Raw genomic sequence first — 14,241 nt, forward strand, 5'->3', positions numbered from 1 at the left:
TGTGAAATGCCTGATTAGGCTGTAGTGGCTGTTATTTAGGTTAGACTTAGTTCAGGAAAGCGACTGAACTGTGAGTTTCCCAGTACACAGAGAAATTAGGTATGAATAGGTTCCGGTGATGAGAGCTGCCTGGGTGAAAATAATGACGTTTTCATAAAATGCAAAGAGGGATTTAGAGTCTTTCTGGGCAGAAGAGAGTATGAAGAACAAGTAAATACAGCTTCTGTGACAATCCTTTGCACATGTTCCAGGGACAAGAACTTGCTCATAATTCTATCGTTGGGGACAAGAAAACTGCACCTGTTTCTAGCCCGTTCTGAACTTCCCTTCTCACCTTACTCTTGCCTATCAGGTCATTTCTTATATACAACGGCCAAGAGAGTCACCACCCAGAAAGGATTTCTAAGGACTAGACCATGGCCGGGTGGAAAGGAAGGATCCAAGGCATTGTAGCTCCTGTAGGCTTCCTAACAAGCATTTGGGCACGATCCCTGCTTGCTGCCTGGGAAGAGGTGGGGGTAAGGGGGTGATTGGCTGGTGTGGTACCATGTTGGCCAGTGTCAGTAGCCACCACGATCCTTGCTCCCTGCTGGGCGGGGTGGAGGCAGGGGTCTGGCGTGGTACCATGTTGGCCAGTGTCAGTAGCCGTCACGCTGGGTGAGCAGTGGGTGGAAAGCTATTAATGTTTGATCCCTGCTAATGCACATCTTGCCCTTTGTTGTCTCCCCTGTAGTCCGAGTACCACTACGAGTACACTGCGTGTGACAGCACAGGATCCAGGTGGAGGGTCGCCGTGCCGCACACCCCGGGCCTGTGCACCAGCCTCCCTGACCCAGTCAAGGGCACTGAGTGCTGTAAGCAGTCCTGCTTCTCGCCCTTGGTCTTTGCCCCAAACCTCCCAGCATCGGAACTAGGACCTCCCCCAACAGTGCCGCTGACTTAAGAAATCAGATTTTTCCCTCGGTTAACCCCCCCACCCCTTTGAGATTTGGCGCAGAAATGTTATTTCATGGCTGCAAACTGGGCATCTAAATTTGCCTTTATTTTCATTTTTCTTTTAATTGAAATCCCATCAGGGGATAAAGAATGAGCAACTCCAGCTGTGTGCCACTCAGATCTTTTTTTTTTTTTTTTTTTTTTTTTGGTTCACATCCATTTGCTTTTGTGCCTGGGCGGGTCTCTCCAATCTACACTCACCAGCCACAACCAGTCCCTAGGAAAGACTGTGATTTGCTTTTGTTCTTGAAAAGGAAACCAGAGAAGATGAATTTCTGCAGAGACAGATCTTTAAAATGCACTGGGCATCGCTTCAGGGAAGAGAATCTTACCCAGCCATGAAGCTGCCTGTGCAGTGGGGAAGGTGGTGACTTGTCTGCAGCTCTGTCCCCACCTCTGTGACTCTGTTGTCCCAACTTTTCCACAGCTGGCAGCTCTTTCCCCTCCACTGTTCTTTCTAGAAATGTGAGGGGGTAACAATAGGGACTATGGTCAAGGAACACTTGAAGATTTGGAAAGGAGACTGGGGACATTTAAATTCTAAAAAAAAAAAAAAAAAAACTTGCCTTGTGCCTGGTTCAGTCGGTAAGCAAGTGCCTGTTAAATTAATGAGTGGATATTGCTAGGGTCTGAGCAGGACCAAGGTGTGACTAATGCTAACAAATGAGCCATCTTCAGGTAACTCAGCCAACTCAGTTGAGTTCCTCCTATGGGCACATGCTATGAACCACGAAGAGACCTAAGGCCCAGTCTCTGCCTTCGGATGCCTACAGTCTTCTAGAAGAAGCAGACATTCACATCTCCATTCATTTTTTTCAGCAAAACTTAGCGGAGCCCCTGCCATGTCTGTGCCCATCACTGGCCACTGTCCCTGGAGCCCAGAGCCTTGTAGGAGGCTCACATCAATACGATGTGTTAATATGGGGTGAAGAAGAATGGGAGTTACGGATGGATGCTTGGGAATCAGGAAGAGCTGGGGAGACCACCTGGGCAAAAAGTTTGCAGGAGGAAAAACACCAGACACATCCAGGGAAGAACATGTGGTCTGGGGCAGAGGCAACAGAGGGAGGGTAACAGAGGGGGCTGAGGCAGAGAAAATCCTGTAGGGGGAGATCAAGCTGGAAAGTTAAGTTGAGGGAAAATTATGGAAGACTTGGAATGCTTGGCTGAGAGCTTAAGTCTATAACCAAAGGGGGAGTGCCTGATGATTTTTTTAAATAACAGGAATAATAGTACATATCAGTGTGTTAGAAAGATACCTCTGACCACAGAATGAGCAAACAATAGGAAATAGGGAACCAGGTAGGAGGACACTGCAGGAGGACACTATTATCTCAATAGGCATGAGAATCCCGACCAACATGGCAGCAGTGGAACCAGAAAGGAGACAGATGCCAAAGACTCAAGGGGGAAATTCATGGCTACAGGGCTGGGCACCATACAGAAGGGTCAGCACAAGAGGCCATGGTATCTTCTACTGCAGAGTTCTTAGAATAGCTGAGGCTTTCCCTTAGGAAATGTCATGGACATGCCCAAAGTCCCTCAGCAAGGCAGAGTTCCTATAGCCCTAAATCTTTTTTTTCTTTTTTTTTAGTAACAGCTTTATTGAGATATAATTTGTATGTCATAAAATTCACCCCTCGAATGTGTAAGGTCCAGTAGTTTTTGTCCAGTTCTTTTCCAAAAGAAACATCACATCCACAAGCAATCTCTCCCCATGCTCTCCCCGCAAAGTCCCAGGCACCACAAATCTGCTTTCTGTCTCTGTGGATTTGCTTATTTTGGACATTCCATATACACGGAATCATACAAGATGTGCCATGGTTCTAAATCTTTGCGGGGCAAACTCCTAGATCTCGAACTTCTGTTCCCCCTTTTCAGGTGCCCACAAGCTGCCCAGTTCTCCTGAGGCGGCAGGAGTCTCACCACCCTGCCCTTATCCCCGCTCTGTGTTCCAGCTTTCTCCTGCAAAGCAGGGGAGTTTCTGGATATGAAGGACCAGTCCTGTAAACCGTGCGCCGAGGGCCGCTACTCTCTCGGCACGGGCATCCGGTTCGACGAGTGGGATGAGCTGCCCCATGGCTTTGCCAGCCTCTCAACCAACATGGAGATGGAGGACAGCACTACTGAGTCCGTGGAGAACTGCACTGCGTGAGTGCCTCCTCCTCTCCCTTCCCCTGTACTGGGCTAGGGAGGTTGGAAACAAGAGAGCCAAGTAGCCAAGGGGAGACCAGAGCCGCTTCCCACAGGACTGTTGGACATGACGCCCACCTCAGCACACTCTTACCGATCCAAACTTACTGGTGACTGACAGGCACTTGTGAAAGGTGGAAAACTGGAGGCAATAAGGGGATTAGGTAGACAAGGGTTAAGTGGCCAGTCCACTTCAAACAAAACCGAATTGGAGTTCCACCAAGGGATTTTGGATCAGGAGTAAACTTCCTCAACTTGAGTGCAACACAATGTGCAAAGCCTTAGGTATCTCCCAGGCTTTGGTGCTAACTCCTAAAACGGGCCAGCCCAACCAGTGTTTATGGGTTGGGGGGGATAGGCTAGGACCAGAGCTTTGGTCGGTGGCGGTCCAAACCCCTTAAGACCCCGGGGACCAGTGCCAGGTTCCTCGGGAACTGGTGAGCTATCCTTCTTGTAGCTGTGGATATTTAATCCCAGGAACAAGAATTAAATGATGCGGCTTTTATGTGCCAGGTACTGTTCTGAATGCTTTCCCTATATTATCTTCTATAATTCTCACAAGAACCCTCTGAAATTGGTATTATTGTTCCCTTCACACACATGAGGAACAGGAGCCTCAGAGAGGTTAAGTGACTTGTGCTTTTTTTACCCAGCTTCAAACCTGTGACACTGGAATGCAGACCCAGTCCCAAGCTTTCTACTGCCCCGTGCAGACATTCTCAAGGAACATGTAGCGTACGCGAAGCAATGTTAGGTCCTTACGGGAGAATTGTGGAGGCACATACAGATGTGAAAGACAGTCACCCACTGCTTCTTGTTCACTATTGACAAAGAAGATGGGAGAAGAGCCACCGGAGTGGCTGAGTCAGTTAAGGGTCTGACTCTTGATTTTGGCTCAGGTCATGATCCCAGGGTTGTGAGATGAGCCCCAAGTCTTCTTCAGGCTCAGTGCTCAGTATGGAGCCTGCTTAAGGTTCTCTCTCACCCTCTGCCCCCTCCCCCCAAAAATAAAAGATGATGGGAGAAAAGCACATGAAAGTTTCTCTTATACCCAAGCAATCAAAAGGATAAAAAGAAGTTGATAATTGTTTACACTTGTGTTATACTTGGATTTCTAAAACTGGGACCAATGTCTCCCATTCCTAAAACTGGGACCAAATCCCCTCCCCTTTCTAAAACTGGGACCAATGTCTCCTATTCTCTCAATAAGAAATATAGAGGAAAAAAAATTAAGGAAGCACCATTATCAGAGCCAGGCAGCAGGCATTTTATGGTCCAATTTTAATGTCACTTTAGAATTTAATATTTGTGTCAAAATCATTGTATGACAAGGTTGGCAGCAGAGATAGAGCCAGAGAGGGTTAAAGCTGAAAGGGGACCCATTTGTGCCTTAATAGAGAATGTGATTGACCCCAAACAAGGTGCAGGCCTCCCTCACTCAATCAATTCTTACCCTCACAAAGAAAGGGTTTCTCTCTCTCTGGGGACCTCACTGAGAGTCCAGAAATCATTACCGCTCAGCAAGACAGGATGTGGGCCGGTTAATAACAACTTGTGTTTCCATAGCACAGAAGGCTTCAGGGCCTGGATCTTCAGGGAGCCTGAGACATCCCCAGGAGGGGGGAAGGATGTTTCTCCTCTGTAGAAACAGAGAGGAAGTGGGCACCTAGAGAGGCTTTGTGATTTCCACACTGCCCTCAGAAAGGCGGCCATGGAAATAGTACCAAGAAACCGAGTGCCTGGCTTTTCTGCTCACCTGAGTATTTACCTGAATCCATCCCCACCGCCTCCACCCTGACCAGAACCCACCTCCTGCCTGTTCTAGGTGCCCCCAGCTGGTCTCAGCTTCCACTCCAGCCTCTGCGGGGCCCCTGGCCATCAGTGGCTGACCCATCTACTTAAAACATAGAGCCAACTGCAGTACTTCCCCGCTCAAAACTCCATATTCCACGGATTCCTGTTTTCTGGGAATAAAATCCAGTATCTCGCCACAGCCTGCATGGCCCTGCCTTGGTGCAGCCTTCCGCCCATTGCGCCAGGATCCAGCCATGCTGGCAACCATGCTCCTTCACTCCTGGGTCTTTGTTTTGTGTGTGGGTTTTTTTTTTTTTTTTTTTTTTTTTTTTTAAGACGTTATTTATTTATTATTTATTTGAGAGAGAGAGAGCGCGAGAGCGTGCAGCATGCATAAGTAGGGGGAGGGGCGAGAGAGAGAATCTCAAGGCGACTCCACACCAGCGAGGAGCCTAACACAGGGCTCTGTCTCACAAACCTGAGATCATGACCTGAGCCAAAATCAAAAGCCGGACACTCAACTAACACCCAGGTGTTCCCCGCCTAGCTCTCTGGACACAGTCTCCTCCAGCTCTTCTGGCTGATTCCTGCTTTACCCTCAGGTCTCTGCCTAAAAGTCACTTCCTGGGAGCTGCCAAACCTGGCCCCATAGATTCCCATTACATACACTCTGCTCATCTTCTATTTCTCTTTACGGCACTCATCAGACTGATTACTATGTGATTAGTTCTGTGATTAGGTAAGTGTCCTAATCATTTCAGTGCCTTTATTTCCTTCCTCATCCTAAAACAAAACAAAACAAAACAACAAAAAAAAAAAAACAGTGATAAACATGGTCTTTTTCTTATAGGCTGTGGTGAGGGTTAAATGAAATGATCCGTGTGAAGAATTTAGAGCAATGCCTGGCACTAGAAATCAATCAACACATGTTGTTATTGAACAGGAAATGATCTGCACCAGAGACAGCTCTAACAAAACCCAGAATCATGGTGCCTTGTGCAAATGTAGCCCACTGACGGAATCCTTTTAATTATTCATCTCACTTTGGGAGTTATTTATAGATAATGCCATGGAGCCCATCAGCACTAAGGGTTGTCTCTTTTAACAGGAGAAATCAATACTATTAGGTTAAGGGGAGATGTCTGGGATGAGCTCAGCTTAGGTATTTCGGATAAGCTTCCATTTGAGAATAACATCGTCGAAGAACTGTTATTATTCTAACAAACTCAGGGGGAATCCAGTGGACTATTGGAGGTCCCCTTCACTGGCCACTGTTAATAATCGCCTGGGCTGCTCTCAGGCCAAACAATGATATAATGGACTTATCTTTGGTCACCCTTTTCCACACCCACCTGTGTAATCCCGAGTCCCTCCTGTTTGCCAGAGCCACGCTTGGTGCCCGAGCAACAATGTGAGCAAGACAAGGGTGACCTCTGCCCTCACAGAGTCTGTCAGCCAGCCAGGAGGACAGACAATTAAAGAAGACTTAAATAAATTAAAGAGGAATTAGAATATGACCAGAGGAGAAAGCCAAATGGCAAATAAACCAAAGAAAAGATGGTGAACCTCGATAATAATCAAGGAAAAGAGATTTAAAGCTCAAGAAGCCATTATCGCCTACCATGTCACATTGGCAACAACTTTATAGTCTGACCATTCCAAACTTGGGGAGTCTGTGGAGCAACAGGAATATTCTCACATGCCAAGAGGGGCACATCCGTAGCAACCACTTTGGAGAACTGTGGCAGGAGCTGGTAAAGTAGGAGGTTCACATGCCCTCTCACCCAGCTTCCCCCTCAGACATGCATACAAGGAGAGGTACAAGAATGTCTTGAACAGAGTATGTACAAGAGCGAAAACAAACAAACAAACAAACAAACAAACAAAACCACACACAAAAAAAACAGGAAACAATCTAAAAGTCCATTAGCAAGTAATAGGTAAGTAAATACGTCAGAGCCATGCAAGGCTCTGATAGTAGCTTAGATAGTAGCAAACATGAAGAAGGAGCTTTGTGTGGGGGTATGGATGAATCCCACAATCATATTGAAACTAACAAAAGAAGCAAGTTTCAGAACACAGACGTATGATGCCATTTACGTGAAGTTTAAAAACAAGAAAAAGCATGATCATAGGACATATTGTTTAGAAATACCTGTATAATTAGTAAAGGGTAAAGAACCGCATGGAGATGATAAGCACCGTATTCCAGAAAGTGGTTACTTGGCTGAAAGGAGTAAGGTAGTCAAGGGCTTGAGATTTTCCAGGTGTACACCAAGGCTTCTGCTGTATTGTATTTCTTTTTTTTTTCCTTCAAAGATTTTATTTATTTATTTGACAGAAAGAGAGAGCACAAGCAGGGGGAGGAGCAGAAGGAGAGGGAGGGGAGAAGCAGGCTCTCCGCTGAGCAGGGAGCCCAACCCAGGGCTCACACCCAGGCCCCTGAGATCATGACCTGAGCCAAAGGCAGATGCTTAACTGGCTGAGCCACCCAGGCAGCCTCTGTATTGTATTTCTCAAGCACAGTGGTGGCCTTAAATCTTTCATAATATGTGTAAGTGAAGTGGAAGAGAGCTGTGGCTACAGGAAGAGAATCGGTGACAGCTCAGAGTGCACACATAGCAGATGCCAGTAGAGTCAAGGAGGACTTCTCAAATGAGGTGACATTTATTCTAAGATGCCTGGTACACAAGAGGGACTCAGGATTACACAGGAATTAAACAGAGGGAGGGAGGGGCTTCCTGGGTGGCTCAGTCAGTTAAGTGTCTGACTCTTGTTTTCAGCTCAGGTCATGATCTCAGGGTGGTGAGATGGAGCTCCATGGGGGGCTCCTGGCCATGGAAACTGCTTAAGATTCTCTCTCTCCTTCTCCCGCTCCTCTAAACAAACAAGCAAACAATGCTGGTGGGCTGGAGTCTAGAGAGTAGGTATGGATTTGTGCCCTATTCTAAGGGCAGCAGGGAAGTGGCATGGTCAGATTTTTGTTCTGGAGGACCTCTGCCGCCACAGTGTGGAGGAGGCATTGGAGGAGGCAGGACTGGATACAGGGAGGTAAGATAGGGACTGGTTCAGAGCTGGGGGTGGAGGGTACAAGGAGGAGGGAGAGCGCTGGGGTAGGGTGTGGCCAAGTTGAGAGATATTTAGAAAATGAAATTACAAGACAGATTGATTGTCTCTGATGTTCTCTGGCCTTCCTTCTTTCCAGTTACCAGTTATATGCAGCATCTAAAAGTGGGCCTTTCCAGGGGTGCCTGGGTGGCTCAGAGGGTTAAGCCTCTGCCTTCGGCTCAGGTCATGACCTCCGGGTTCTGGGATCACGCCCCACATTGGGCATTCTGCACAGCAGGGAGCTTGCTTCCCCCCACACACACTCTGCCTGCCTCTCTGTCTACTTGTGATCTCTCTCTCTCTGTTGAATAAATAAATAAAATCTTTTAAAAAAAAATTCTTCAAAAGTGGGCATTTCCAGAAAACCAGCTGGACTGGATGTGTCTGCTGACTTTCCCTGATGGCTTTGGAGTTGGGAAGACCTGGATTTAAATCTGAGCCCTGCCACTTGCTGGCTGCATGACATCGGGCAAGGCCTCCACTGAGCTTCAGTTTCAGCATCCATTAAATGGGAAAGAAAAGAAGTCATGCATACAAAACACTGTAGTTCAGTACCCAGGAGATAAGAAGCAACCAATAAATGTTACCCCTCTTCCCCTCACAACACCTGCCATCTATCTTCTGGATAGTTCTGTAGAATGTGGGGACGCACCCACCTGTCTTCCTTGTGTCTGCTGTATCCCCAAGCTCCTTGATCTGGAGGTCACTCTTGTTCATGTCTAAATTCTCATCGGTGAATCACAAGTCTGGAGTTTCTCAGAGACCTAGCAGGACATGAGAACTGCACTTTGCACAAAGCACAGAGGGCCGTGACCCTGCTGATGAACATGGCTTCTGTTTCCTTACAGGTCCAAGTGGGTTCCCCTGGGTGACTACATCTCCTCCAACACGGACGAATGCACAGCCACGCTGATGTACGCCGTCAACCTAAAGCAGTCTGGCACGGTCAACTTTGAGTACTACTACCCAGACTCCAGCATCATCTTTGAGTTTTTTGTAAGCTCCTGTCGCTGGGGGGGGGATGGGAGGTAAAGACTGTCCAGGGCTCAGATCCACTGACAGGAATCGCAAGCGTATTTCTGGTTGGGGATTTTCCACAGTGGTCTTCCCTCTGGAGAGAACTGTGGACAAAATGAGCTGACACTTCGAGGCGAGGAGAGAGAAGCTGGGGGCCTCTGAAGGGAAAGAGGAGGGAACTGGAGACTCTAGGCATTTTGCCCATGCAGACATGAAAAAGTGTGTAAAGGCTTCTGAGTTCCAAGTTATTTCTTTGGCATTGATGCCCTGTTGTTTTGTGTGTGTAGCTAGCTCCCACGCTGCTTCAAGGTTCATGTGTTCTGACCTCAGTCCCTAAAGGAAATTGGCAGTTCCTCTCCCATAAGAAGGGCCCTCTGGAAGGCTGTGATAGCAGGGCGGGTAAGGAACCCATTTTCTTGGAAAGCTGAGACTCTCTTCCCAAACTCCTGCCTCCTCAGGTTCAGAATGACCAATGCCAGCCCAATGTAGATGACTCCAGGTGGATGAAAACCACAGAGAAAGGATGGGAGTTCCACAGTGTGAGTATCCTGCCAGTCTCCCAGGAGCCTTTCCTGGGGATACCAGCAAAGGGGCCGTGGGCTTTTCCTCCAAGGGGTGGTTCTTCCCAGTCTGGGCTCCCACCTCTCCGTCCCTAGAGGCCAGGCGTCTGACCCGATGAGGACATTGTAGTTTCTGTCCTCTTGAGTTGACAGAGTATGGGTGGGAGATAACTTGCACTCGTGGCCTGACCCCAAGGATCAGCAGCTTGCCAGCTCTAAGGCCCAGGTCTTCTGGGGATGGGGTGTGGAAACACAGAACCAGAGAAGAATGCAGGAACTCCACTCACCACTCCTGTCAGTCCTGTTAGGCCCCTTCATAGGTCTCACCTTGGAGATACTCATGGTTTATGTGGGTGAGGGAGAGGCCACGAGAGGGTGTTAAGAGGAGGCTTCAAAGCAGAGGGAGCTGAGCTGAGCTGGGTGGAAAGGCAAAGCTGAAGAAGGTCAGGAAGGGGATCAGAAAAGGTGCTGCCCCGCAGCCGGTAAGAGGACAGGTCCCTACCAGAGGCTAATCCCATGGATTAGGGATATCTGTCTTCCTGTTTGTGGCTTAGGTCGAGCTAAATCGAGGCAATAATGTTCTCTATTGGAGAACCACAGCCTTCTCAGTGTGGTCCAAAATCTCCAAGCCCGTGCTGGTGAGAAACATCGCCATAACAGGTACCGAGAAGGGAGCGGGACCTGGGGTCTGTGGACTTCCTGACTCGGGGTGGGGGGGGCGGTGGTTGTCAACCCCCAGAGGGCTTAGTCTCGGGGCTCAACCCTTGCTTCTCCATGCCGTTCTTCCTCCCTAGGGGTGGCCTACACTTCAGAATGTTTTCCCTGCAAACCTGGCACGTATGCAGACAAGCAGGGCTCTTCTTTTTGCGAACTTTGCCCAGCCAACTCCTATTCAAATAAGGGGGAAACTTCCTGCCACCAGTGTGACCCCGACAAATACTCAGGTGAGGTTCCTGAGGGCAGGTAGAGTTGGGGGAGCGGCGGGTACCAACAATCTAGGGGAGAAAGAGGAAGGAGAACCATACTTCTGGCCATGCTGAAGACGACTCTTCGTGAACCCCTGCTCCTGGACGCTGGAAGAACCCTGCTGATCCATACTCCACCGATCACTCCAGAAGCAAAAGTGAAATCATTCACAAGTAGTTGGTGAGCCTCTCCTATCTGCCAGGTCCTATTCTAGGTGCCTAGACTGCAACAGCAAACAAAACCCTAACTTCACAGAATTTATATTCTGGTAGGGGGAGGGGGAGACCGACAATAAACAAGAATGATAATAAATATATAATAAATTATAGTATGGTAGACAGTAAACCGTGCAGGGTGCTGTGGCAAAAAGAAAAAGCAGGTCAGGGCTAGAGGGATTAGGAAAGTTAGGGAAAGAGGTTGCAATCTTTTTTTTTTTGCCCTAAACAGTGAAATTTGTATAAATGAAATTTTTTTTTTAAGATTTTATTTATTTATTTGACAGACAGAGATCACAAGTAGACAGAGAGGCAGGCAGAGAGAGAGGAAGGGAAGCAGGCTCCCTGCTGAACAGAGAGCCCCAAGCAAGCCTCCATCCCAGGACCCTGGGATCATGACCTGAACCGAAGGCAGAGGCTTTAACCCACTGAGCCACCCAGGTGACCCTGTCTGTATAAATGAAATCTTATATAATATTATAATTATAAATAATAGATACAGTAAGTAAAAGTTATACATTTATATATTTTAATTCATAACAGCTATTAACAGAGTTAGGTTAGAAGAGCCATGAGGCTGCATTGAAGAGCAAAGTTTTTTTTTTAAAGATTTTATTTATTTGACAGAGAGAGACACAGCGAGAGGGGAAACACAAGCAGGAGAGTGGGAGAGGGGGAAGCAGGTTTCCCACTGAGCAGGGAGGACAGTGCGGACCTCAATCCCAGAATTCTGGGATCATGACCTGAGCCAAAGACAGATGCTTAATGACTGAGCCACCCGAGGCACCCCAAGCAAAATATATTTTTAAAGATTTTATTTATTTATTATTTGAGAGCAAGTTGGTGCTAGGGTGGGTGGGTGGGGGAGCAGAGGAGGAGGGACAAGAACACTCCCCTGCAGTACAGAGCCAGAAGCCAGGCTCGATCCCACCACCCTAAGATAATGACCCGAGCCGAAATCAAGAGGCAGAGGCTTAACCGACTGGACTACCCAGTGCCCTGATGAGCAAAATGTTTTGATAGCAAAGATTAAAGCTGGAAGTTACAATCTTTTATCAGCATGATGATCCACTGAATTCAAAGGCCTTCTCAGGAAATCAAGGCTTCCTTAGAACATAGTTTAAAAACCAGTGTTTGGGGGCTCCTGGTGGCACAGTCCATTGAGCATCTGACTCCTGGTTTCAGCTCAGGTCATGATCTCAGGTCGTGGGATTGAGCCCCACAATGCCACTGGCTTGGCACTCAGCATAGTCTGCTTGGGATTCTCTCTCCCTCTCCCTCTGCCCCTCCCCCACCCCCCCCCACCCCCACTCAGGACCTGCATGCATGCTCTTATGCTCTCTCTCTGTTTCTCTAAACAAACAAACCAGCATTCTGAGGACAAATAAGGGGACAGGTGTAGCAGCCTGTGGCTACAGTCTCTGAATAGCTTCCTGAAGTATCCCAATTTAAGAAAGAGAACCTGGGCATGTGAGGGAGTCCCAGGGCCTCAGGGCTCTGGTGTAAGGTGGGCAGTCCTCCCAGAGGACCCTCTTCCCAGACAGCCCATAACTATTCCATTTTTCCTTTCTTACACGGAGCCACACTCACACCCCCAGCTCAAGGCTCTCCCTCAAGCAGACCCTCAAATCTGTCCACAGACACACCTGTCCTTCACACAGGCATTGCCTGACGTGTTTGCCCAGCTGAGACCAGCCATTGACCCTATGAACTGCTTATTTCTACGCTGCTTCTAAAACAAAAGTCCTAGTTATCGACACAGATCTTGCCAAATGAGTGTCGTTTTCAGCAAGAACAGGAATGTTTAGATCTTGAGGGAAGTTTTTAATCGGTGAGTCTACATTCCTGTTTTTCCACTTGAATTTCCTCTTCTCCTTCCGTGCTCTATCAATGGCGCCCTTGTTTGTCTTCATCTCCAGCTGCCTTGCCAGCCCAGCAGTGGTTCAAGGGTTTGAATGGCAAGGTGGCTCTAGAAAACCCCTCTGGGAATGTTTTGATCAACTCTGTATGTAAATTAATTGTTATCCAGAGAGCTGTTATGAAAGTGTTGGGTTGGGAGTCTGAGTCCCTCGGGGTCTGTTCTCCTGCTACCCATTTCTCAATCCACCTCTTTGAAGGGAAAGTGAGTTTTTATCATGACTTGACTCTTCCAGAATACACCCCCTGCGAGGGGGGGGGTGCAAAGAGATCTGATCAGAGCCTGTGATGGAATGTGCATAAAGGGAGGGACAGAAGACACTGAGAGCATTTAGTCATCCGTTTACGAATAAGTCCCGAGTGCCTGTGAGTTTCAAAGCCTGGGCTTGGTTGGAGCTGGTGCCTGCCTTCTGGCTTGGGTCGAAAAGTGGGAATGTAGTTATAGGAGCACCTAAGCGTGGTAAGTGCATTGTGCAGTGGCCACTCAGATAGGAACTCTGAGTGTAGCGCACAGTAGAGGCAAAGAAGGGACATGGTCAGTCCTCTGTGAGGAGGCAGGAAAGGCTTCAGTGGTAGTGGTCTTGAAAGAGGAGTCGGGGGGGTGCCTGGGTGGCTCAGTGGTTTAAGCCTCTGCCTTCGGCTCAGGTCATGATCTCGGGGGCCTGGGATCGAGTCCCACATCGGGGGAGAGTCCCCCGATGGAGGGGGGACTGCCTCTCTGCCTACTTGTGATCTCTCTCTATCAAATAAATAAATAAATAAAATCTTTAAAAAAAAAGAAAAGAAAGAAAGAGGAGTCGGTGGTTTGATGGATGTTCAGGAGGGAGTGTAGCCAAAGCCAGAAGGCTTGGGGGTCTTGGAGAAACTCAGCAGGGCAGGAGCTGACTTGGAGAGAACTAGCATCCAAGGCTAAGAGGTGGGTAGGGAACAGACTACGGACCAGCCCTTCTGTGCCATTGCTGAACATTTGGGATTTGATTCTGCGAGCAGTGGGGGCCGTTCAAGAATTTTAAGCTAGGGAGTGATGTGATTTGGCTCTTGACTTTGAAAGACCACTCTAGCTGCCATTGGGAAAATGAATGAGGAAGGAAACAGTTGGAAGCAGAGGCCACAGTCCGGAGATTTCTCCACAGGCTTCATTGCTGGTATCTAGGACCTAGACTGAGGTGGAACTAATGGGAACGCAGAAGTTAAGGACAAAGGCTTGACTAAAAGCATCTTTCTTATTAATACCTAAAATGTGATTGTTAAGAATTATTCCTTTGTGTTATGTTCAATATTAGGGATTCATTTCCTAGTAGAATAGCATGGGTTTAAGAGCACGAACTCCAGAACGGAATTACTAAGGTTCAGATCTCTGCTCTGTCACCTACTAGCTCTGCCACCTTGGGCAGGTCACTTGTCTGTGCCTCAGTTTCCTCATCCATAAAATGGGAATGGCAATAATCACATCTACCTCATAGTGTTATTGTGTG

The 14,241-nt window shown here is 47.9% G+C and overlaps 1 protein-coding gene across 4 annotated transcripts in view; it reads left to right on the forward strand.

Moving 5' to 3' along the window:
• ELAPOR1 (endosome-lysosome associated apoptosis and autophagy regulator 1) overlaps window positions 1–14,241 on the forward strand; it is a 68,659-nt gene that overhangs the window by 33,530 nt on the left and 20,888 nt on the right. For all 4 annotated transcript variants that reach the window (XM_059137991.1, XM_059137992.1, XM_059137994.1 and 1 more), the window contains exons 2-7: window positions 734–854; window positions 2,955–3,147; window positions 8,940–9,087; window positions 9,567–9,647; window positions 10,223–10,328; window positions 10,463–10,612. In XM_059137991.1, coding sequence (XP_058993974.1) covers window positions 734–854; window positions 2,955–3,147; window positions 8,940–9,087; window positions 9,567–9,647; window positions 10,223–10,328; window positions 10,463–10,612 — 799 coding nt within the window. The remainder of the gene's footprint in view (window positions 1–733; window positions 855–2,954; window positions 3,148–8,939; window positions 9,088–9,566; window positions 9,648–10,222; window positions 10,329–10,462; window positions 10,613–14,241) is intronic.

The sequence above is a fragment of the Mustela lutreola genome, chromosome 10 (genome assembly GCF_030435805.1).
Source record: "Mustela lutreola isolate mMusLut2 chromosome 10, mMusLut2.pri, whole genome shotgun sequence".
NCBI classification, from domain to species: Eukaryota; Metazoa; Chordata; class Mammalia; order Carnivora; family Mustelidae; genus Mustela; species Mustela lutreola.